Source organism: Oncorhynchus masou, chromosome 15 (assembly GCF_036934945.1).
Source record: "Oncorhynchus masou masou isolate Uvic2021 chromosome 15, UVic_Omas_1.1, whole genome shotgun sequence".
NCBI lineage: Eukaryota > Metazoa > Chordata > Actinopteri > Salmoniformes > Salmonidae > Oncorhynchus > Oncorhynchus masou.
In genome coordinates this window covers 16,304,986-16,331,881 of record NC_088226.1, presented here as the reverse complement: position 1 = coordinate 16,331,881, position 26,896 = coordinate 16,304,986, and the positions used below count along the sequence as shown (strand labels likewise).

The 26,896-nt window shown below is 44.3% G+C and overlaps 1 protein-coding gene across 1 annotated transcript; it reads right to left on the bottom strand.

Annotated features, from left to right (window-relative positions):
• Positions 1–14,396: 14,396 nt before the first annotated feature.
• Positions 14,397–18,232, bottom strand: LOC135555756 (gap junction gamma-1 protein-like). The gene has a single exon (XM_064988457.1). It carries the CDS (start codon positions 18,229–18,231, stop codon positions 16,780–16,782), a length of 1,452 nt encoding a protein of 483 aa, XP_064844529.1. The 5' UTR covers position 18,232; the 3' UTR covers positions 14,397–16,779.
• Positions 18,233–26,896: the final 8,664 nt, after the last annotated feature.

Sequence of the window (26,896 nt, the reverse complement as noted above, 5' to 3'; positions counted from 1 at the left end):
AAAACAAATGTGAAAAGGATCTAGGGAGTGTCATTAGTCCAATGTTAGTCCAGTGTTTGAAAGTGACCTGGCACAGTGTGTTTTATAAATAACATAAACACACTGATGTTACATAACCCTTCAAACAGAAATCTCTTCCATTCTGGTTCTTTGTACCATTTGACAGTCCTGGATGTAGCACAAAGATGGCTGGGCCCCATTCTCAGTCTCAGGCCTCAGTCTCCCGGTTGGCTCTCTGGGTCGTGCCATGCCCACACTGGCACAATGCAACACAACCTCCCAGACACAGAAGCCTTGGGCAAAAACACAGAAGTGGGAACAGAAGGAGACCAGGGAAGTGATGACACCCTTAAACGTTTCTGGGGAGTCCTTTTTCAAAAAGGGTTTCCATGGTTACCAGCTCTCACAGGTCAAAGCATTATAACAACAAATACTCTCCCCCTGTGACCATGGTGACAGTAAAGAAACTGTGCTGTTACTAAATAACAACATTAGCAAGGGAGTGGTGGGGGGGGTGTAGGATTGACAGTTCACTTATTAGCACCGTAGCTGCTGTAAGTAATAGGTTAAAACTAGATGCATGGGTAAGAAGGGCATTCTAGAGCTTGTATTATTTCCCCATAATGCAAGATATATTTGGAAGGTAGAATTCAATGGCTATAGTTCATTCTTACATGTTATATGTTTGGACTGTTTTGAAAGCAAAAGTCGAAATGAAAACACTATTGGCATTTTTTTTATTAGATTTTCATTGTGGTAAACTCAGACTGATGGTTTGATTGGCTAAACTAGCAAGTCTGTTTGTTTGGTTACCATGACAACTACTGTAGCTATCTAGTAAACTTGCTAGCTACTTCAGTGGATGTTGAAATCATTTCTAGCGTCAAATGAACACATTTCTAACGCAAATGTGTTAAATTATAGCCATGGTATAAAAGGGATAATCAACTCGGGGCTCTATGCGTTCTCTGGAAAATAATGCAATTCAGTGGAAGGTCAGTTCCACTCAACTAGCGGGTCATGGAACACACCTTCCACCTCGTTCATTATTTCCATGGAACACATAAACCCTAGTTGATTATCCCTTAAATACTTTTCTTCAACCCCACTCCAATATGCTTTCCACACCATTCGAATGTTGTTTTTTAATTTTATTTCGCCTTTATTTCACCCGTATTTAACCAGGTAGGCAAGTTGAGAACAAGTTCTCATGTACAATTGCGACGTGGCCAAGATAAAGCAAAGCAGTTCGACACATACAACAACACAGAGTTACACATGGAATAAAACAAACATACAGTCAATAATACAGTAGGAAAATAAGTCTATATACAATGTGAGCAAATGAGGTGAGATAAGGGAGGTAAAGGCAAAAAAAAGGCCATGGTGGCGAAGTAAATACAATATAGTAAGTAAAACACTGGAATGGTAGATTTGCAGTGGAAGAATGTGCAAAGTAGAAATAAAAATAATTGGGTGCAAAGGAGCAAAGTAAATAAATAAATAAATACAGTAGGGGAAGAGGTAGTTGTTTGGGCTAAATTATAGATGGACTATGTACAGGTGCAGTAATCTGTGAGCTGCTCTGACAGCTGGTGCTTAAAGCTAGTGAGGGAGATAAGTGTTTCCAGTTTCAGAGATTTTTGGAGTTCGTTCCAGTCATTGCCAGCAGAGAACTGGAAGGCAGGCGGCCAAAGGAAAAATTGGTTCTGGGGGTGACCAGAGAGATATACCTGCTGGAGCGCGTGCTACAGATGGGTGCTGCTATGGTGACCAGCGAGCTGAGATAAGGGGGACTTTACCTAGCAGGGTCTTGTAGATGACCTGGAGCTAGTGGGTTTGGCGACAAGTATGAAGCGAGGGCCAGCCAACGAGAGCGTACAGGTCGCAGTAGTGGGTAGTATATAGGGCTTTGGTGACAAAACAGATGGCACTGTGAAAGACTGCATCCAATTTATTGAGTAGGGTATTGGAGGCTATTTTGTAAATTACATCGCCGAAGTCGAGGATTGGTAGGATGGTCAGTTTTACGAGGGTATGTTGGCAGCATGAGTGAAGGATGCTTTGTTGCGAAATAGGAAGCCAATTCTAGATTTGACTCAGGATTGGAGATGTTTGATGTGAGTCTGGAAGGAGAGTTTACAGTCTAACCAGACACCTAGGTATTTGTAGATGTTCACATATTCTAAGTCAGAACAGTCCAGAGTAGTGATGCTGGACGGGCGGGCAGGTACAGGCAGCGATCGGTTGAAGAGCATGCATTTAGTTTTACTTGTATTTAAGAGCAGTTGGAGGCCACGGAAGGAGAGTTGTATGGCATTGAAGCTTGTCTGGAGGGTTGTTAACACAGTGTCCAAAGAAGGGCCAGAAGTATACAGAATGGTATCGTCTGCGTAGAGGTGGATCAGAGAATCACCAGCAGCAAGAACAACATCATTGATGTATACAGAGAAGAGAGTTGGCCAGAGATTTTAACCTCTCTTTTCCTCAACTCTCCCACCTCCCTCTCCTCATCTCTTACACAAGCCTCCTCTCTCCCTTCACTCCACCCTTTGTCACGTTCCTCCCTCCTTACCTCACTCGTTAGTCCTCCCGCCATTGCTCCATCGCATGTCCCTCATCCCTTGCCCAACTGCTACACCAAGCCCTTCTCTTTTCCACTCCTCCCTCCATCTCTCCCTCATTGCCTCCCTCTACCTCTACAGTCTCCCATTTTCACTCTATCATGTCCAATGATGATACGAAGAGTGATGACGATAGTGGTGATGATGATGGGCGATAGTGGTGTTCTAGCTACACCAGACTTCAGATGTCTGTTCTAATGCCCGGCCTTCTGTCTGGTAGTCTGTAGTTCACCTGCTCCTGGCTCTGTTAGATTCGTTCAGGCTTCACTGGTTTCAATCGTAGTGTGATGCTGCATCTGGAGAAAGTTACAGCAGCAGCTTTTAAAGGCAAGTCTGTCTCACTTCCTGTGTCTTTTTAGATCATAGTTTTTTGATACTACTTTTCTGTACATAGTAACCGTGATATGGAGCCAGCAGTATCTCTCTCTGTGAATGGATGCTGCAGCGTAGAGCTGTGAAAGTAGTGGGTTAGGTTCAGGTTTCAGGAAACAGAGTTCACCCACGCATCACAAACACAAACATCCTTGAGCATCTACGCCCTCATTATATAAATATACTAGGAAATGGAGAATGGGAAAAATATAACTCTGAAGCTATAAGCGTCTGTCAGGGTCTGTGCATAGACATTTGCCTGTAGGTGGCGCTATTGTTCCTAAAGACAACACTGGCCTCTGAAGGGAACATTCATGTTGAAACAGTGCTGTCATGCTTGGTGCAGTAAGTCTGTACCCTCATGGTCGCCAAATGTCTCAAGATCAGTTTCTGTTTATGCTAATATAATCATCTGGTTTCGTCGTCAGGGTTACTGGTTCCTATCATATTATTTCTGATAAAAGAACATTCGTCTCCTTGCCGTTTTCAAGAGCGCTTCTGAGAAATGGGAAGACTGTGGCATTGGGGAGCCTCTCCCTCGAACAGAACACCAGGAGTGACACACACACACACTGCTCCTCGAGCAAGAGAGGGAATAACAATGTAAAGTATTTTAAAGACTAGCTAAATCTTCCTCCCCTTTCTGGCATAACTCTGTTGCCAGATCTGTACTTCTGTAACTCCCCTTTCCTTCCACTGATAATAGCCTGGTACAGTTAGTATGACTTGACCTCAAACCAGCCACAGACAGACAGACTCCCTCCTCCAGTCATAGACAACAGGAATGTGACTCACAGCAACAGCGCACACCTGTGTTGACTGGCTGGCGCTGGGCTGGGACATCTGGTGTCATGTGAACATGCCCGTCTCTGATGGATGACTATGGCTCACTTTTAATGCCCTCACCATAGAGGTAGAAAAATGGCTCGTCATAGCCCTCAATGGCAATGTCCATGCTGTCCATGCTGCTATAACACCTATCCATCCAGAGCCCTCTTTCTACCTCTGCTCACCACCCACAGCAGAGATGGAGAACATGTCTTGCACTGCCGTTTTGTCAGCCTTTACATCCTACCTGTCTGAGGAGATATTGTAAAGTGGCTGTTCCACTGGATGTCAGAAGGTGAATTCACCAATTTGTAAGTCGCTCTGGATAAGAGCGTCTGCTAAATGACTTAAATGTAAATGTATATGATGTCCCACAGTTGACAGTGCATGTCAGAGCAAAAACCAAGCTATGAGGTGGGTGGGTAGGTAGGTGGGTGGGTAGGTGGGTGGGTGGGTGGGGGGGGGATGATTACAAGCTGTATGAGAACGAGTGATGCGCGTTTGGAGTAATACATGCTGTATCCAAGGCTCAGCCAATCGTTCACATGGCAGAAAGCCGCACGCGACTGAAGAGACATCGGGAGAGTGGGAAGGCAGTTTTTTGTCGGTTAACGCACAGCAAGCAGCGATTAGGTAAGGAGACCGGGGTGAGAAGGTGACGTTGCGTACTTCATGAACTGTAACCGAAAAACAACTGGCATTTGGAAAGTTTGAGTTGAGGGAGAAATTGTGGTGGAACAAGTATTGTTAAGTATCTTGCTTGCTGGATCGAATTATCCGTTAGCTAGTCAGATATATTGAGCAACATTAGCCAACTTAACTGATCAAATAATTGAGTTTATGGTGTTAGCTAAAGTTACAACAACAGATGAGCTAACGTTAGTAACCTAACCAATTCGCTATAGTATTAACTGGTGACGTTGTACGACTCCTTGCCGTTCGTTCCTCAAGTTATAACGCGTTATTTGCATACTGGACCCTGTCAATCTGCGTGAAATGTTAACGAACTAACTACTATCTTGTGAACTAATGTTTTCCCTCTACAGTATGTGGTTAATTTTCAGAATGAGAGAATGGGGTGAAAATGAGGCGTTGCATGAAGTGTAGCTGGAGCTGGATGTCACTATAAAGGTGAAAGGAACACCACACACTTCCCTCTTTCTCACTTTTTCAATACAGTGGATGAAAGGGGTATGGCAGGTGTACTCTTTGCCTGAAAGATCAATTATGCCAAGAAAGGGCATCATGCTCTGCTGACACATTGTAGAACAGATGTCCACAGGCAGAACGTGTACAATGTATTAACGCAGTGTAGCCCAAAGATATTGCTTTTGTTGTGTTGAACTTGACAGTACCACTTTTGAATTGTTTTACTCTGTGAATGTTATTTTTGCACACATGTAGCCTTGTGCACTTGATCGATGTCTACAGTGGCCGCTATAATAGAGCAAAAATAGTGCAATATTTAGATGTGTGTGGTCACAAGCGTTATATTATAAAGGCTGTCATGACTAACTGTAATATTAGTGTATTTTTTTTTTCAAGACTTGAGTGTCATTTGTAGTAAAGTCTAGGCAACAAATAACATCGGATTGCTTTCTTTAGCCCTGGATTGTAAACTGTCATGGTCAAAACATATTGATACAACAGTAGCTAAGATGGAGAGAAGTATGTCTATGATAAGGCGCTGCTCTACCTGTAGGCAGGTCCTACAGGCCCTAATGTTGTTGCACCTGGATTACTGTTCAGTCGTGTGGTCAGGTGCCACAAAAAAAGGACTTAGGAAAAATTGCAATTGGTTCAGAACAGGGCAGCATGGCTGGCCCTTTGATGTACACAGAGAGCTAATATTCATAATGTGCATGTCAATCTCTCCTGGCTGAAAGTGGAGGAGAGATTGACTTCATGACTGCATGTATTTATGAGAGGTATTGACATGTTGAATGCACCGAGCTGTCTGTTTGAACCACTGGAGCACAGCTCAGACACCTATGCATACCCCACAAAACATGCCACAAGAGGTCTCTTCACAGTCCCCAAGTCCAGAACAGACTATGGAAGGTGCACAGTATTAAATAGAACCATGACTAGATGGAATTCTATTCCACATCAAGTAACTCATGCAAGCAGTACAATTTGATTTTAAAAAACAAACACCTTATGGAACAGTGGGGACTGTGAAGCAACACAAACATAGGGACAGACACACACACACACACGATAGCATACGCATTATACACACACTTACACATGGCTTTTGTACTGTATATATGTGGTAGTGGTGGAGTAGGGGCCTGAGGGCACACAGTCTGAATGTATTGTAATGTTTTAAAAATGGTATAAACTGCCTTAATTTTGCTGGGCCCCAGGTAGAGTGCAGCTAATGGGGATCCATAATAAATACAAATTCTTTCAATTTTTTTAGCTGTGAGTTAGGTTCACATTAACCACTTTTTATTTTACACACAGAACCTGACCATGTGGATCATATTATTTGTTGTTTAATTAGTTAAAACCTGCATTTCCCCGTAGCATGGAATTTTTGCATGTTTCAGTGCAAAAAAAAAAAGTCCCACCTTTTTGGGCCCTCACCAGTTTGCATCCCTGTAACATAGCTTATTTACTGCCAATTCAGTCAGCGAGGACATATAATAGGAAAAGACTTTTGTTACTGTTTGAAAGCAGTGGTCCTCACATGTTGCAGTTCAAGAACATGGGTTCATGAGATTCCATTCATGTGGACTGTGACCTCAGTGTAGAGCCAACTGCTGCTCTCAGCTCCGCTCCGTCTCCGACTGGTGCATTGTTGTATGATTAATGATATTATAAGCAAGCTGATTGCAAATAGAAAATCCCCTCTATTTTAAGAATGGCTTTATACCAGTGGGGCCTCTGTGACAGTCAATCAAGGCCTCCCTCAAGGATTGAAATGTTCTCATACCAACCTGAAACTCAACTGTCACCAAATTAACAACTGCCAAATAAATATGACATAGCTGACATGAGAAGAAGTGACATATTAGGCCCGTCTGCTTCATGGGTCCCTGGAATAGTGACACAGCATCAGCCTGTAAGACTGTAATCCTTCTGATAGGACCGTACAGCCCGTTGCTCTCCACCAATCAAAATCAAACGGGAACGCGACTGACAGTAAGAGGACAATACAACAACATCCCAAAAGTCCATGTCAGTCTTGTCTTGTTCTGGCGATGTGGTGTTTCTATACTGAAGAGACAGGCATCAGGGAGACATACAGTACATTGATGGGGATACCAAACTGTAACTCTCAGAAACATCCTTTACAAAAGGCTAGAAAACACAAATGTTATTATGTTATTTATGAAACGGTGCTTTTCTATTGTTGGTTTGTGATGAAATCCCCAAAAGGTGACTTAGACAAACATAGAGGACCTCTAACAGACTACCCATCATCAGACAAATAGATCCCTGCGTAAAGGGTACATAAAGGGTTCAACTACATAGACATCAACAGACACATGCTGAAGGAAGATAATGTAGCCTCCTGATGAGTAGACACAGTTGACAAAACTTCATTTTGATTCAGTCTGACTGGAGATCTTTTATTTTTTTCAGTTTATATTCTGGGCCTGACATCAACACAATGTGACGTCTGAGAAAAGTATCTGTCTAATGTAGAACCCACACAGTTAGACAAACAGCCTACAAGGCCAATCACAAGCCATTATGTCTCCTGCTGGAATGAAAAGTGCTGGGAAAGCGATGTGTCACATCTGCACTTCTGCTGAATACCGTCGCCATCTAGTTCCAACCCCACTCACCAAGCACCATGGGACTATGTTGAGACCATGTTGACACAGAGTCAGGAAGAGTGCCCAAATCCACTTGCACACACACACACACACACATTCAAGCATGCAGGGGCGGATGAGGACCCGAAATTGGCCCTGGCATTTACAGTGCCTTCAGAAAGTATTCACACTCCTTGACTTTTTCTAAATGTTATTGTGTTACAGCCTGAATTTAAAATGGATTAAATTGATAGTTTGTGTCACTGGCCTACACACAATACACCATAATGTCAAAGTGCAATTATATTTTGAGACATTGTTATACATTTTAATTTACAAATGAAAAGCTGAAATCTCTTGAGTCAATAAGTATGCAGCCCCTTTGTTATGAACCCCTTTGTTGTTCAGTCTGCTTTCCAGCAGACACTGGAAGACAAATTCACCTTTCAGAAGGACAATAAACTAAAACATAAGACCAAATGTACACTGGAGTTGCTTACCAGGACAATATTGAATGTTCCTGAGTGGCCTAGTTACAGTTTTGACTTAAATCGTCTTGAAAAGCTACAGCAAGACTTGAAAATGGGTGATATAGCTTGAAGAATTTGAAGAATTAAAAAGAATAATATGCAAATATTGTACTATCCAGGTGTGCAAAGATCCTAGAGACCAACCCAGAAAGACTCACAACTGTAATCGCTGCCAAATGTGATTCTAACATGTATTTGGAGGGTGGCAGGGTAGCCTAGTGGTTTGAGTGTTGGCCTAGCAACCAGAATGTAACAAGTTCAAACCCCCGAGCTGACAAGGTACAAATCTCTTGCTCTTCCCCTGAACAGGCAGTTAACCCACTGTTCCTAGGCGGTCATTGAAAATAAGAATTTGTTCTTAACTGACTTGCCTAGTTAAATAAAGTTAAAATAAATAATTTACTCAGGGGTGTGAAAACTTATGTAAATTTGATATTTCTGTATTTAATTTTCAATATATTTGCAAACATTTCAAAAACATGTTTTCACTTTGTCATCATGGGGTATTGTGTGTAAATGGGTGATATTTGGTGAAAAATATTTAACCCATTTTGAATTCAGGCTGTAACAAAACAAAATGTGTGCACTGTATAACACACCGGATAATTATTTTCCTTGAGGACACCAAACCGGTTTCTTTCTTGAGGCCCCCACATCGGCCCATTTTGTTCCTTGAGGCCCCCATTATTATCCAGATAATTATAATTTTGCACAAAAGTTAGATAAGCACACTGAGCTAAAAATGGACCAGCCCATCTGGCATTTGCCTGAAATGCTAGGTGGCCAGTCCGCCCCTACATGAACGTACACATGCACACAAATCCAAACCACACAGGCCCCATCTTGGAGCCATCAGTCACCCCAGTCCGCACTGACTGATGCTCAGATGTGGAGCAGATGGGGCCTCAGCCTTCCTTCTCTCTGAGATGGCCCCTATACTGCCTGGGACCGGGTCCCACTGAGGTTCTGCTGGCTGGGGCCACATAGAGACAGCTTCCCCCTACTGCACACAGCTTATACAGGATACATCCCAAAATGGCACCTGAAAAGTAGTGCACTATATAGGGAATAGGGTGCCATTTGGGATGCATACATAGACTCTAGGCCCCTATAGAGCCACTGTCGAGCCTCTACAGACCCTGTAAGGGCCCCTAACGCACCCAAGCACTTTGAACCCAGTCTGGGCCTTTTCTCTGTGGCATTTAGTCTATATACTGTACACAGTTTGATTTCAAAGAGGGGCCCAGCTCTCCCCCTGCCTCTTTAGGGGTCATTCTTGAATTGCGGTGGCAGATGCTGCCTCTTGATTTTGGCACCATGTAAAAACAAAAACATGACAAAACATGACAAAAAATAAATGTTCCGTTTTATTTAACTGTTATTTAGTAACAAAACATGTAAGTCCTTTATACTGCAATGTATTTATTTGTATGTATTATAGAAACTACTGATGGCTTGCAAATTCGTTTGTCCCACTAGTGATGTATAGAGGTGATGTTTTAGGTATTTAGAGATATCTATCATTTTGAATGCTAGACAGTGAACAAAAGTATTAATATATGAATAAAATGAATAAAAACAAAGAAGGCAATTCAAATAAAAACTATTGTACTAGTATAATGTGAGTCCCTCAGCTTATTATTATTTGTTATTATTTTACCCCCCAATTTCAATCTTGTCTCATCGCTGCAACTCCCCAACGGGTTCGGGAGGCGAAGGTCAAGTCATGCATCCTCCGAAACATGACCCGCAAAACCACGCTTCTTAACCCCTTCCCTTAATCCAGAAGCACCAAATTGTCAGAGGAAACACTCAACATTCAACTGACAACCGGGGGTCAGCCTGCAAGCGCCCGGCCCGCTAATGCGCAATTAGCCAAGTAAAGCCCACCCGGCCAAACCCTACCCTAACCGGACAATTGTGCGCCGACCTATGGGACTCCCGATCACGGCCGGTTGTGATACAGCCTGGGATCGAACCCAGGACTGTAGTGATGCCTCTAGCACTGCGATGCAGTGCCTTAGAGCGCTGCGCCACTCGGGTGGGTTGGCCCTCAGTTTTATGCCATTGGTGTTACCGCCTTTAAAATCACTGATTGCAAGGATATCAAGGACCTTGAGCATTCTCTCCATTGGCAAACTGTTATCGGGAGAGGGGTCTATGTATTAAAGAAAATTATTAGCTAATCATACCATTTTAGTATGTCATAAATTTGAGGATTCCATTGATAACTTGGTGTGTCTAAATACAAAGTGTCACTTGGTGTTATGCTGCATTCACATGCTAGTCGGAAGTAGGAAACTGACATTTCCAACTTGCTAACTGGTGGAACATGGGCACGTGTATAACTACAACCTGTTAGACATTTCAGAGTTTCCTTGTTCTGACTAGCACGCGAATGTGGCATAAGTCAATTTAAATGAAGGGAAATTGTTTTTAAAGGATTGATTCACTTAGATTTGAGCACTTGTGGTCTCCATTTTAGAAAATCCTCATTTACCTAAAATGTCTCATTGGTGTCACCATCATTGCTACTACTCCTACTGGTGGCACAATGTTATCATAATGGTAAAAATGATTTAAAGTTATTAATATACCATATTAGTTGATTCAGAATGGGAAAATGTACCCAAATGTAAAAACAAATATATAGAGAAAAATGTATTTTTTATTTTTGAAATGCATTGCCCAAATGCCACAGTAATTCAAGAATGACCCTTAAAGTAACTGAAACTAAATGGATCTAAATGAAAAAAAAACATTTTTTCTCCCGTGCTGGATGTAATGCGGGCTGATTGCCTTGTAAAAAAAAAAAAGGAGGCGAGAGATTGACATTGAAGATCATCAAGGACCTCAGCCACCTGAGCCACGGCCTTTTCACCCTGCTACTATCAAGAAGGCCGAGACAGTTGTATCAAAGCTGGGATAGAGAGACTGAAAAACAGCTTCTATCTCCAGGCCATCAGACTGCTACTAGCCGGCTACCACCCAGTACTCTATCCTACACCTTAGATGCTGCTGCCCTATGTACAGTGCATTCTGAAAATATTCACACCTCTTGACTTTTTCCACATTTTGTTACTTTACAGCCTTATTCTAAAATGTATTAAATTGTTTTTTCCCTTCATCAATCTAAACACAATGCCCCATAACGACAAAGCTAAAACAGTTTTTTAAGATATAAATAAATAATACAAACCTGAAATATCAAATTTACATAAGTATTCAGACCCTTTACTCAGTACTTTGTTAAAGCACCTTTGGCAGCGATTACAGCCTTGAGTGTTCTTGGGTATGACGCTAAAAGCTTGGCACACCTGTATTTGGGGAGTTTCTCCCATGCTTCCCTGCTGATCCTCTCAAGCTATGTCAGGTTGTGTGGGGAGTGTTGCTGCACAGCTATTTTCAGGTCACTCCAGAGATGTTAGATCCGGTTCAAGTCCGGGCTCTGGCTGGACCACTCAAGGACATTCAGAGACTTGTCCCGAAGCCACTTCTGCTTTGTCTTGGTTGTGTGCTTAGAGTTGTTGTCTGTTGGAAAGTGAACCTTCGCCCCAGTCTGAGGTCCTGAGCACTCTGGAGCAGGTTTTCATCAAGGATCTCTCTGTACTTTGCTCTGTTCATCTTTCCCTCGATCCTGACTGGTCTCCCAGTCCCTGCCGCTGAAAAACATCCCCACAGCATGATGCTGCCACCACCATGCTTCACCGTAGGGATCTTGCCAGGTTTCCGCCAGACGTGACACTTGGCATTCAGGCCAAAGAGTTCAATCTTGGTTTCATCAGACCAGAGAATCTTGTTTCTCATGGTCTGAGAGTCCATTAGGTGCCTTTTGGTAAACTCCAAACATGCTGTCATGTGCCTTTTACTGAGGAGTGGCTTCCATCTGGCCACAATACCATAAATGTCTGATTGATGGAGTGCTGCAGAGATGGTTGAGGAACTCTGGAGCTCTGTCAGAGTGACCATTGGATTCTTGGTCACTTCCCTGACCAAGGCCCTTCTCCCCCGATTGCTCAGTTTGGCAAGGCGGCCAGCTCTAGGAATGAGGATTTTTTTATTTAACTCATTTTAGAATAATGCTGTAATGTAACAAAATGTGGAAAAGGGGAAGGGGTCTAAATATTTAATGAATGCATTGTATATAGAAAAGTGTAGGCCTTTCCAAATCATGTCCAATCAATTGAATTTACCACAGGTGGACTCCAATCAAGTTGTAGAAACATCTCAAAGATGATCAATGGAAACAGGATGCACCTGAGCTCAATTTAAGTCTCATAAGCCTGTAATGTAACAAAATGGGGAGAAAGGGAAGGGGTCTGAATACTTTCCGAATGCACTGTAGATGGTCATGGAACACTGGTCATTTGAATCATGTTTACATGCTGTTTTACCCACTTCATATGTATATACTGTGTTCTAGTCAAAGCTTATCCTATATAACTACGGCTGTACACACCTTTTCTATTCATATACAGTCCATAATGTCTATACACAGAAATATTTATATTCCTGAATCTGACATTGCTCGTTCTGATATTTCTTAATTCCTTTCGTCATTTTTTGAAGGATTTGTATCTATTGTTTTGTATTGTCAGGTATTACTGCACTTTTGGAGCTAGAAACATAAGCATTTTGCTGCACTTGCGTTAATATCTGCAAAATATGTGTATGCGACCAATAAAATGTGATTTCATTTCATTGGGCGGTTGATATAACACCTGCGGCTTGCTGGGATCAGAGCAGAGTGAGTGGTTGCCTGGCGTCCATACCAATCAGCCAATCACTGCCAGAAGAGAAGCTGACTGGACGGAGTCCTTCCTGTGATTTATGCCTGCCTGTTGGCTGCCTTATAACCATGGACACGTGGCACTGAACATGTACAATAGGCTTTAGGATTATTACTTACAAGGAATGCTTTTTTTTCTCGTTTGAATTGCTTACTATAGGTTATGAAGTACTGTTAGTTGGCTTCTATATCTGCATTGCTTGCTGTTTAGGGTTTTAGGCTGGGTTTCTGCAATGCACTTTGTGACATCGGCTGATGTAAAAGGGCTTTATAAATCAATTTGATTAATTGATTGATTTACATAGGTTAGTGAGATTTAAGAGAGGCCTATCAGGAGAAAGGTCTACCCATAGTGAACCAACAGTACAACTCGGACAGAAAGAGCAGGATTATTAGTCCTAAAATTGGGAAAAGTTACTGTCGAGCAGAGCTAAGAAAGATTTGGCAGTTTCTCCCCCATGCCCAAAACCTGGCACGCTCCTATACACACAGCTGGTCAGCACTACTCAGAACTTTTGTTGACTGTATGCGGTTTGGGTGGTGGACCATTCTTGATACACACGGGAGACTGTTGAGCATCAAACCCAAAAGCGTTGCAGTTCTCGACACAAACCAGTGCGCCTGGCATCTACTACCATACCCTATTCAAAGGCACTTAAATATTTGGTCTTGCCCATTCACTCTCTGAATGGCACACATACACAATCCATGTCTCAATTGTCTCATAGCTTAAAACTCCTCCCCTTCATCTACACTGATTGAAGTGGATTTAACAAGTGGGATTAATATTGGATCATAACTTTCACCTGGATTCAGCTGGTCAGTCTATGTCATGGATAGAGCAGGTGTTCTTAACGTTTTGTACACTGAGTGTAATTACAATCTAAAAGGACAAACTGATCTTAGATCAGCACTCCTACCCTGAGATGATTTCTGAATATGGGCCCAGAAGTTTGCTACATGGCATATGTAGATCAGCACTTCTACCCTGAGATGATTTCTGAATATGGGCCCAGAAGTTTGCTACATGGCATATGTAGATCAGCACTTCTACCCTGAGATGATTTCTGAATATGGGCCCAGAAGTTTGCTACATGGCATATGTAGATCAGCACTTCTACCCTGAGATGATTTCTGAATATGGGCCCAGAAGTTTGCTACATGGCATATGTAGATCAGCACTTCTACCCTGAGATGATTTCTGAATATGGGCCCAGAAGTTTGCTACATGGCATATGTAGATCAGCACTTCTACCCTGAGATGATTTCTGAATATGGGCCCAGAAGTTTGCTACATGGCAAATACGAGTCTATTTACAAACAAGGATACATTTGGCAATTACATTTTTTATTTTACACATCAACAACATGATACACAACTATTGTACCTATAAAAATATATTATTTGTACAATTTGAATCCAATGAAAGAAAAACAATTATATAAGAAATTATCTGTAAAAACAATCTTTATTGTTTATTTTAAAAATCTTTATTGAAGAAAAAAAAAAGTTTTGTTTGAAAAACACCACTGGTCAAAAAAAAGAAAACGGAAACCAATTTAACTTCTGCTACATTAGACCTCCCAAAACACCAAAACACACTTACACATAATAGAAAACAGAGCGACTTTTACAAAAAAATACAAAGGATTGGTCTTACATACAGCACACAGGTTCTTCTCCTTTGTGATTCAGGTAGCATGGCCACAGTATTCCTTAGCAAAGCTACATGACAACCTGGCTGCATAGTAGCCTAACGTTGTCTTGGCAATGGCAGTGACGCTGCCGTCATCACACTAACAGTGTTTGGTCTCTATAGCTTCATCCCAAATGGCACCCTATTCCCTATATATTGCAGTACTTTTGACCAGGGCCCATAGGGAGTAGGGCGCTATTTGGGACACAGCCTATATGGCAGTTCAGAGAAATACTTGGACGGAGGAGAACAGAGAGGCAGATCTTCATCAACACGGCTAGCTTGGAGAGCTGTTTTTATTCCAGCCTTGTTGGTCTCATATTGAACACTGTGAGGAAGGCTCTTGGAAGGAAGAGGTTGAAAAGGAAACAGTGGGCTCCTGTGTAACTGAAGAGACTAACTTCAGGTGTTTGGAATGTTGGGTGATCATTGGTAACTCGAAATTAGTAAGTACTAGGAAGATACCAAATTAAAGTAAGTAATATTGTACTAACGGGATGATAAATCCTTAGTTTAAAAGCTGTACCACCAGGGGGCACTCAATAACCAGACAGATAAAATGTCAACCCAGTACTGAGAAAACCTTACACAGGTCCAAAATGGAGAGAACTAGTGACAGAGAAACACAGAGAAAATAAAGTGAAAAGAGTGCAGGTTTACACAGGGAGTTGTCAATAAATGGTAATAATTAATGGTGAGAATAATTGCTTCTCATACACATTGTGAAGGAGGAGAACTCCAGTGGCTACGAGAGTAGCCCTCTTCACCAGACTGTCTCCATCAACCATCTCCCTGACCACTTTCATCTGATCAAGCCATGATCAGTCCCTCCACCTGGAAGATACATGCACTCAAAGACTTGGCCTGGGTCAAATATAAAGTCACACACACATTAAACATCAGTGACCTTGGAGAGAAAATAGACAGACAATAGCCTTCAGGGAATTTGAACATCTACATTGTGATTGACCTTTTCAATATTATCCCTGCATTAGGAAGTCATTGCATTATGATGTCATTGCATTAAAAGTAATTGTTTTATACTGTCTTTGTATTATGATGTCATTCATTGCATTATGATGTCATTGCATTATACAGTCGTTGTTTTATACTGCCCTTGTATTACAATGTCATTCATTGCATTATGATGTCATTGCATTAAAAGTCATTGTTTTATACGGTCTTTTGTATTGCAATGTCATTGCATTATGATGTCCATTCATTCTGATGCCAATGTATTATGAAGTCTGTGACTTTGCAGAAAGTCAGCCAGCAGATTATCTTGATCAAAATGTGACATGGAAATCAGGATCACCAAGAGAATGGACGGGATATAAATAAATGGATCAGAAATCCCAAAAAAGAGATGGTGATAACGATTTAGTAATTTTCTCAGCCCAATATCCTCTGGAAGACTTGTCTGGCTGCCCAGAATCCTTGCTCCGGCCAAACGCGACACCACACCCACAGACTTTAGTTTCTTCTCCTCAATGAGTCTGGATCTGAGTACCTACCCAACCCTTCACCGAATGCCAACACATTCAGTTTGAAAATTCCTCATGGACTCTGATTGGTTAGAGACGATCCAATCGCTAATGACTTTGTTTGTACAATGCCCCACGTGCCCTTCGTCACCACAAACGACTTCAATAATGGCAGGCTCAGACTAAAGTATGCAGCGAACTACAGAATAATTTAGTGTGAGTCGTCAGGCTACTGGAAGACGGGACAGTAGGGAAACAACAGAGAACAAGTGTCTGCTTCAGAACTGGAAGAGTTCAGAAATACTAGAGACTGTTTCAGAGAGTTGTGTTGGGGTCTTGTAGGTTAGACAGCGACAACCCAGACACACAACTGCCTGCTGAAAAATCCCTAGTGCTCTTGACACACCTCTCCTCACCTGTCCACACTGACATATTACTACTGTAGGCTAGTCTCCTCCAGCTTGTGGGATTTTTAAAGGCACAACATGGTGTTGAAATATCCACAGAAAGACAGCATGACATCCCACTACCTCAGCCCTCCATTCAGGGCTGGCGCTGGCATTTTTGGGACCACCCCTTCCCTCACTGACACATACACTACACGGATATGGGGCTCCGTCAGTGCTGGCTCAGGCCAGGGCTGGAGTGTGTGTGTGTCTGTTTGTCTATTTGTGTGTGTATGGGGTCAAATCCACACAGAAGGCTTGCCCACCCCTGACTTGCTACTACTGCTGTTGCTGCTGCTTCCAGTCCCTTCTCCACCGCTGCCACCCTTGCCGTGTTTGAAGCGGTGCTTGCGCTCCTTGTGAGGCTGAGGCTGTGCCTGGGTGATGTTGCTTTGGGGCTTGTCATCATGGTTGTCCCCCAGGTGTTCCTCTGCCCTGTGGTGCTGGCTGTAGGCCTGGATGGCTGCCTCTAGCTGGTCATGGGCATGCAGGATCATGTCCTTGTTGAGGGCCACGCGGACCTCCCCTCCCGTGGGGAAATTGTCCTCGTTGCTTCCAAACTGCTGCTGCTCCTCCTGGGCGATGTTGGCCCGGTTCTGCTTGCACGCCATCTTGGCGTTGCTCAAGTCAGTGTAAGGGATCTGTTCCGGCTTCACCACGATGTTGTAGCCTGGTGGAGCTGACGGGGCGTTCCACGAGAACGGGTACCCCACATACTCAGCACCCCCATCCCCCACCACCCCTCCCCCTGCGCCCAGCTCCGGCCCGGGCACCCCCACGGAGACCCCCACGCTGGGTCCCAGCAGCCCCAGCTGGTACTCGTCCTCCTGGGGCGGGCAGCGGCGACGGCGGAGGATGTCACAGATGGTCCCGATGCCCAGGTGCAGCATTTCCCACACGTTGAGGGTGAGGCAGAGCACCGTGACACCGTACATGATGCGCAGGAAGATGGTCTTCTCTGTGGGCCGTGATACGAAGCAGTCCACGCTGTGGGGGCAGGGCTCGAAGGAGCACACGAACACAGGAATCACACGGAAGCCATACAGCAGGTACTGGCCCGCCAGGAAGCCTGCCTCCAGCGCCGTGCGAGTCACCAGCTGCAGCACGTAGATACGCATCAGCCCATCACCCTGGATACGCCGCCGCCCGTCATGGCGTACCTTGGGCTTGGGCCGCGGGGCCAGCGGGTCGACCCGGCGAGGAGGCTCAGGCTCAGGCACCTCGTAGATCATAGGGTCATCCTCTTGGTCCTGGTCCTGGTCCTCCTCTATGCCCCGGTGCTGACGTGCCCCAAAGCAGATCTTCCTGGGCCTCCGGTGGGTGTAGCCCCCTCCATCCCCTCCCACTGTCTCAGTGGCCAACCCTCCCCCGCCCTTGTCCTCGTCCAGCCGGGCGATCTTGTTGACGGCGTAGCCCATGTACATGAGAGATGGCATGGCCACCAGGATGATCTGGAAGACCCAGAAGCGGACGTGCGATAGCGGCGCGAAGGCGTCATAGCAGACATTCTCGCAGCCCGGCTGGCCCGAGTTGCAGACGAACTTGCTCTGCTCGTCATAGTAGATGGACTCTCCCCCGACGGCGGTGAGGACGATGCGGAAGACGACAAGCACGGTGAGCCACAGCTTCCCCACGAAGGTGGAGTGGTTGTGGATCTCCTCCAGCAGCCGCGTGAGGAAGCTCCAGCTCATTATGTCGCTGGACAGTGGGGCAGACAGGGTCCCGCACTCACCTGCTCACAGACTCTACATGGAGACATGGAAACAGAGAGAGAGAGAGAGAGAGATACAGGGGTGGATGAAAAGAGAGGGTGGGGGGAGAGATGGAGGGAGAGATGGAGAGATAAAGAGAGAGACAGGGATGGATGAAGAGAGAGGGGGGAAGGAGAGAGAGAGAGAGGGATGATGAAGAGAGAGGAGGGGAGAGAGATGAAGACAGAGGGATGAGAGAGGGGGAGAGAGAGAAAAAGAGAGAATTAGTCAATATGAAAGGAGATTATACATAACGTACTGTCTACCAACATGTCTCAAAAATTTCGAAGGAAGAGCAAAGAAGTACGAGCGTGCAATATCTTATCATGAAAGCGGATGAGTGAGAGGATTTTGACAGAGAATGTAGAGATAGTCGAGTTAGACCAATGAGCTTTGCTTCTTCAAGTTCAACAGCAGGAGTCAGAGATGAATTACGAAGGAGAGGAGACAGATAGAAAAGCATAAATCCAAATAAGTGTTCTCTCTGAAATTGAGACAGACTGCAATCTCCACATGTATTAGATCCATTATAGTCTCTGCTATACCCCAAAAGAATACACGTTCCAATCCAACAACACAGTTTCAGCACAGTGAAATAAATGGGGTTATTTTGAGGGGCTGTAGGATATCAAACCAAACAATAGGATATCAAACCTAAGAAAAAGATGCTCAAATGTACCAGAGAGGAGCCAAAATAATCCCAATAGGAATTGAGCTATCACAGAACACATTTTACACACACACACTCTCTCTCTTTTTGGGAATCCTCTTAGTGATCCCTCCCTCCTCTGTGTGAGGTGCAGATTGTATTGACTTAACGGTGTTGTTCTGGTGTGTATATGGCATTGTGTAGTGTAGTGTAGTGTGGTGGTGTTGTGTTGTGTGTAGTGCTGTATTAAAATGTATGTGTGTGTGGGAGAGGAGAAGCCTGTCTATGTAAGTTAGCCGTGGGCTCCAGGCAGCCAGTCCAACTGCACCAGTTAAACCAGCAGGCGGCCTGGCCAAAACAAGTGGAGCATGGAGTCACCTCAGACCCACATTAGCCAGGTGTCCAGAGCCAGGTTGCCTTCTGCACAGAGTGACACAGAGTGACACCACCAAAAAAAATATATATATTTCATTGCTAAGTGGCTCCAATGGTGCATGGCTCATTGTGAGTCGGACTGAAAGGTAAACCCAACCATGCAATAAGAGCTTAGGCTGAGGTTTAAAAGGAGCTCCACAGCGCCTTCCTTCCCCCTCATAGTTTGGGAACTCAGATAGAGGGAGGCCAATACAGGTCTGCTGAACGCTGGAGGGAGTGGATGCTTGGCTGTTAGTAGACATACTGTAGGGTGTGTCCTAAATGGTACCATATTCCCTACACTGTGCACTACTTTTCACCAGGGCCCATAGGGAAGCTTGAGCTGGAGCTCCTCAGACCCCTGGTTAGTGTCTCCTATAGTGTGAGAGGAGAGGAGAGGAGCAGGAAGGGAGTGAGAGTTAGAGATGGGAATGTTTGAAGCTGCCTGCCTGGACTCACCATAAAACATGTGCAGTATTGATCACTGTGACCATAAAAGGCCTGCCTGGGATAGAGGAGATGTCAGGAATGCTGTGCATACTGCTGTTTTAGAGTGTGTTTGTGTGCGTGTGTGTGTGTGAGTGTGTATGTTCCCACAATTGTGTACTAGTGTTTTTAACACCAGTCTCACATTACAGTAGTACAGTAACACTGTAAATACAGTGGGGCAAAAAAGTATTTAGTCAGCCACCAATTGTGCAAGTTCTCCCACTTAAAAAGATCCCACAGTTGATTTCTTCAAACCAAGCTGCTTACCTATTGCAGATTCAGTCTTCCCAGCTTGGTGCAGGTCTACAATTTTGTTTCTGGTGTCCTTTGACAGCTCATTGGTCTTGGCCATAGTGGAGTTTGGAGTGTGACTGTTTGAGGTTGTGGACAGGTGTCTTTTATACTGATAACAAGTTCAAACAGGTGCCATTAATACAGGTAACGAGTGGAGGACAGAGGAGCCTCTTAAAGAAGAAGTTACAGGTCTGTGAGAGCCAGAAATCGTGCTTGTTTGTAGGTGACCAAATACTTATTTTCCACCATAATTTGCAATTAAATTAATTAAAAATCCTACAATGTGATTTTCTGGATTTTTTTTCTCATTTTGTTTGTCATAGTTGAAGTGTACCTATGATGAAAATTACAGGCCTCTCTCATCGTTTTAAGTGGGAGAACTTGCACAATTGGTGGCAGACTAAATACTTTTTTGCCCCACTGTATATATATATATATATATTCCTCCCCAAAACGGAAAAGTGAGTACTGCACATCAACACATTGAGCCATTAGGCAGTTTGTCCTTCAACTGTCTGGACTCTTGTCTGGCTCTGGCCATTCCTCTCCTGCATGACATCATTAAACACACCGTCTTTATACAACCATCACCGTTATCCCTCTGCTATGCTCAATACATGATTTCACATTGCCAAGACACACTTAGAAACATACTCTACATTCACCCAGTCCGAGGCTAATAAACGGCACTAAGTGACTTGTAATTTACAGTACAGTGTGACACAGACCGAGATCTTTTCATCTGAGGAAGACGTCACTGAGGATCTGTCAGATGTCAGTATACGTGTTTGAATAAAGCCCGAGTGTAAGAAGATAAATATGTCTGCCTGTTTTTTTTTCGAGTGCTCCAGCACCTGTTAACCATACATTTGTTATTTTTGGAAGTTTCTGCTGTGTAAGCCCAGTCCAGTTTTCTGTTACTTGAATGTGTATTTTGAGTCTCTTATCTGTCAGCGCTAGCTGTGGCAGAGGGGGATCTCGAGTGACACCTGTCATTGAGTCACCACCATGTGAAAGGAAGATCTGGGTAACAGACCCCTGGATGTTAACATACTGTCTCTCTGGAATGGGAAGGTGTGAGGATTAGAATGTGTGTGTGTTATATCTGTGTGTAGGTGTGTGTTTGTGCATGTGGAGGAGGAGGAGGAAAGTGAACAAAGTGTGTGTGTGTGTGTGTGTGTGTGTGTGTGTGTGTGTGTGTGTGTGTGTGTGTGTGTGTGTGTGTGTGTGTGTGTGTGTGTGTGTGTGTGTGTGTGTGTGTGTGTGTGTGTGTGTGTGTGTGTGTGTGAGCTAGAGGTGGAATACGTTATGTATGACTGTAAAAGTTACACAAAGTGAATGCGAACAGAGAGATGGCACCATGTTAGATGGCACCATGTTAGATGGCACCATGTTAGATGGCACCATGTTAGATGGCCAGAGTGTCCTCTACCTTGCAGTCAGGATTAGCCTCTTCCTGCACTCACAGGCCTGGAGCGCCATGGAAAGAACTAGCAGCCTGGGGCCGTCATACCACCAGCTGCCCATGCGAGAGCCTCCAACATGGGCACGTCTCCAGCTGCCTCCCCCTACCATCCTACCACCCCCCACATCCTGGCCTTCCCTTTCTCAATCATTCTAGCAGAAAATACCCCTAACCTTTGAATGTGTTTTTGAACTTTTTTAGTCCGGATCAATGATTTTAAAGCCACAGGCAGAGATGTCACAGACCATGCAATAGTGTATCATCATTCTGTACGCACTCCTCTTATATCAACTCCACAACACTCGTAGCATAGCTCAGAGCCAAACAGACAAACTAAGGCCCAAATGAGAGGGGTTAGGAGCAAGGTCAGATGGGTTAGGTCTGAGTCCTAGGGGATAGCTGGTTACATAACCTAGTTTAATCTCTACTACACACTGCGCAGACTCTGTGAAAATCACCCCCCTGGTGATGATGCACTTTCTACGATGCATCATAATGCAGCAATGCCACTAGATTCCCTGTTATGGACACACACCACCGCCATCATATCATACCCTGCATTGAACAGGTCTGGATGGACCGACCGACAGACATTTGAAACCCCAGACTCCATCCTCATACACAACATATTCTGGACCATCTGTCTATGTAGTCTCCCAACAGATGGAGCAGAGCAGTGGAGTGTGTGTCCTGGTGAGGACTGAGGGGACAGCTGTGTCTCAATGTAACCTCAGCAGCCAGAGAAACACTGGTCCTCCTCGGGAGCATGGAGCTGGATGTAGGGGCAGGACAGGGGAGCATGGGGCTGGATGTAGGGGCAGGACAGGGGAGCATGGGGCTGGAAGTAGGGGCAGGACAGGGGAGCATGGGACTGGAAGTAGGGGCAGGACAGGGGAGCATGGGGCTGGAAGTAGGGGCAGGACAGGGGAGCATGGGGCTGGAAGTAGGGGCAGAAAAAGGGAGCATGGGGTTGGATTTGAGGCAGGACAAGGGAGCATTGGGACTAGGGTTGGGGTCAATTCCATATTAATTCCAGTCAATTCAGAAAGTTAACCAAAGGCTAGATCCAGTCCGTATGATGGAAGGTCTGTGTTGTAGCGTGGTTGAAATGTTAATGTAATTTCCAATTGAGCCAACATATGCAGCATTCACCGTGAATGCAGTATCCATGTACACGGAAGCATCGCCTTTAACGCTGATCTTCTGCACTACGGATTGAATCGAGCCCTAAATTCCAATTCAACATTTTCCTCATTGAAAAGCATAGTAGAGGATTGGAATAAGAATGTCAGTGTACTTCCTGAATTGAATGAGATTGAAATGGATTTGTCCCCAACCCTGTCCTAAGGCAGGCCAGCTGAGCATGGAGGTGTGTGGATGGGATGGAAGGAGAGCCCAGATATATCCAGATATATCCTACATGGGTGTTGTTGAGCAGGAGATAGGCTGTATTAGACAAATAACTACATGGAGTCACCATAAACTGTCAACTAAACTGACATGATGAACAACCATTTATCTTATGCATGTTTATTTTCCATCTCTCTTTCTCCTCTCTCCTGTTTCTTTTCCTGTGGCCCTATGGCAATCGGATCTCTCTGTCTCTGTCTCTGTCTCTCTCTGTCTCGCTTTCTCTCTTTCATATCCTCCTTTTTCCTGTGTCCCCATGGCAGTCTTTCGCTCTCTCTGTCTCTCTCTCCCTCTTCTTTCCCCATGGCAGTACACGTCTCTTGCACTTTCTCTCTCTCTCTCTATCTCACTCTCTCATCCTCCTTTCATGTGTCCCCATTGCAGTCCTCTCTCTCTCTCTTTGTCTCGCTCTCTCTCTTTCTCATATCATCCTTTCCTGTGTCCCCATAGCAGTCCTTTCTCTCTCTCTCTCATCTTTCTTTCCCCATGGCAGTATATTGTGTCTATCTCACTCTTTCTCTCTTGTGTTATTTCTCTCTCAAGGTTGAATTGACACTCACCCCCAAAGGGAACAAGAGACTTTACATTTGTTTGTCTACATTAACTGCCGCTGGGGACTGCATATTCACACACAAGCACACACATAAATACACACACGCCCCCCCCCCCCCCCCACACACACACACATACACACTGCTACTGTGTGTATTAGAAGGAAAATGTGGGCGGGCAGTTGGATAATGAACATAAATCCACAGTGAGTTGTGAGGGGGAAATAGTGATTGTCTCTCCAGTTGGGGAGGGAACACTTCACGGAAGTGAAAGTGCTGTAGCATGAAGCCTATATACACAAAATGGCACGGTCCCAGCCTGGTGAACACATCCATTCCTCCTTCCATCCCTCCTTCTCTTGCTCCTCCTCCTAATTAAAAGCACACTGTTGGAGCTCGCCATGGGAGAGCCAGCCTCTCTCTCAGGCGACATGTGACACTAACAGGAAATCAATGTTGACTTCCTTTTGTCTTTGCCTTTCCCTCTTCTCTCCCTTCCCTTCTCCAACTCGTCACAATCTCATCCTTCTTCTCCCCCTTCCCTTCTCCCACTTGTCATCACATCTCATTCTTCTTCTCTCCCTTCCCTTCTCCCACTTGTCCCAACATCTCACTCCTTAACCCATGCCAAATCTCCCTCAGGTTCATTCCTGTATCCACTCCAAACTTCCATGTCCTAATTGTCACTACCATATGGGGAGTTGGCAGTCGATGTCTGATTGTACGCCCCAAATCAGAAACAGGCTTCAGCACATGTAAAACACACACATTCCACACACAAGCAACACACACACGGACACAAACCGACACACCGTCGCACACAGCTCTGTTTTATCCATACGGACCTCCCTCTCTGCATCTGAGGATGGTGGTTGGGGACCATTCTGAGGGAACTGCTCTTGTTCTAAGGGTCAGTGCCAACCTGGCCTCTCTACGTCATTCAAGATTCACCTCCAGAGTTCAGTGTAGTGAAGACTTTGTCCGCGTCACACGCACACACACACATGCATATGCATAAACGCACACATGGCACCAGCCAGTATACATACACGCACGCACGCACGTACACACACACGCGCGAGTACACACACACCATAGTAATTTGCTAGACTGACAGCAAGGATGGCATATGAAAGAGATAACCCCGTTAAATTGGTATATTTAGGTTCATGTGAGAGAGCCATCTTCTAATACAGAGTCCTAACACACATAGCACTATGCACAGTAGAATGTCCAATACGGTGTGACAACAATGAACACCAGAGTAAATGCTTATGAGGACGGAGAGGGAGAGAGAAAGAAAGAGAGGGGGGAAGATAGAAGGGGAGAGAGAGAGGGAGAGAGGATAGAGCTCAAAAGGTCATTCACATCTGTGTGATTTAATGTTAGTGAGCACAGACCCAACCAGGACTGTTGGAGGCCGCTGGCTGAGGGAGGAAGTTGTTTTCTTCTAGCCAGCGGGGAATGCAATGGTAAATCCTTAAGGCAATACCCACAGGATTTCTCTCCTGCTTGGTTACTCTATCACATCTGAGCTAGGGGGTTTGGATTAGCCCCTTGGTCAAATGTTCAGGAATATTCAAAATCCCCTCATATCTAGTAGAGGAATTCTTATCATGTCTCCTTGCCTGTTATTTTGTCTAAGCACCAACCAATAACCCTGGGAGTGGATTAGACAGATATGTAAAGGATGTCTGCCAAAAATGAGTGTACACAGCTGGGTTTAAACTGAGCCGGTTATCAGTGTTTATGATCACACATTACAACGAGCTGATGTCATGTTCTCAGACAGTTCTCTCCGCATATCTAATGCAAACATACTGCTAGAGGCCTATATACTTCAGTGTTCAATTGGGTTGAGATCCGGGGACCGAGACAGCCATGGCATATGGCTTACCTCATTTTTATCCGCGTCAAACCATTCAGTGACCACTTGTGCCCTGTGGATGGAGGCCTTGTCATCCTATGGGGGCATAGCCACGATAGCCAAAATAATGGCCTGACCAGCATTTTTATACATGACCCTAAGCATGATGGGATGTTAATTGCTTAATTAACTCAGGCACCACACCTGTGTGGAAGGACCTGCTTTCAACATACTTTGTATATCTCATTTACTAAAGTGTTTCCATTATTTTGTCAATTACCTGTACATACTTATAGTTAACACAGTCACTCTCTCTCTCTCACTCACTCACTCACTCACTCACTCACTCACTCACTCACTCACTCACTCACTCACTCACTCACTCACTCACTCACTCACTCACTCACACACACACACACACACACACACACACACACACACACACACACACACACACACTTGCACTAGCAAGCATGTACAGACACACACAAATCAAAAGCAAACACAACAGTTTATTCCCCAGTGGAGAGAAGATGGATGGGGGGACCCTCATTTGGGCCTCAACTGTTCTATAAAAAGATCTTGTTTTTACTATGAGACACCAAGAATAACACAGATCTTTCTCCTTAGAGGGTAAACATGGATACAGTGTTGGACAACCTCAGACCTTTTCTATGAAAAGCACAGTCTCCCATCCAGTCAGATATATTGGACCGTGGTTCAAGTAGGGAATCAGGGTGGAGAATGCGGACATCTTTGGAGAGATGGATGGAGACATTTGGGGGCAGATGGAAGGAGGGAGAAGTGTCAGCTTCTCTGTGTTCGTGGGAAAGTAGGCCTACAGATTGTGAGGAATTCTGTGTTTTACAGCATCCAAAAGGGAGTGAAGGCAACTATGAAGCTGTTCCATATGTTTGTTAGTTGAACAATCTCGCAGGCTCTCCTTGACCCTCTCTGGGGCTGAGTGGCACTGTAGGTATCTGGGATTTCTCCTCAACTTGAGAAAACAACACTACACGTGTAAACAAACTGTCCGACTGTATTTTGCCAAGAGCTCCAGTATTAAATAAACAATAAAAGACTGTATCTCTTCAAGAGCTCCAGTATTAAATGAACAATAAAAGACTGTATCTCTTCAAGAGCTCCAGTATTAAATGAACAATAAAAGACTGTATCTCCTCAAGAGCTCCAGTATTAAATAAACAATAAAAGACTGTATCTCTTCAAGAGCTCCAGTATTAAATGAACAATAAAAGACTGTATCTCCTCAAGAGCTCCAGTATTAAATGAACAATAAAAGACTGTATCTCCTCAAGAGCTCCAGTATTAAATAAACAATAAAAGACTGTATCTCCTCAAGAGCTCCAGTATTAAATGAACAATAAAAGACTGTATCTCTTCAAGAGCTCCAGTATTAAATGAACAATAAAAGACTGTATCTCCTCAAGAGTTCCCAAAGTTTGCAA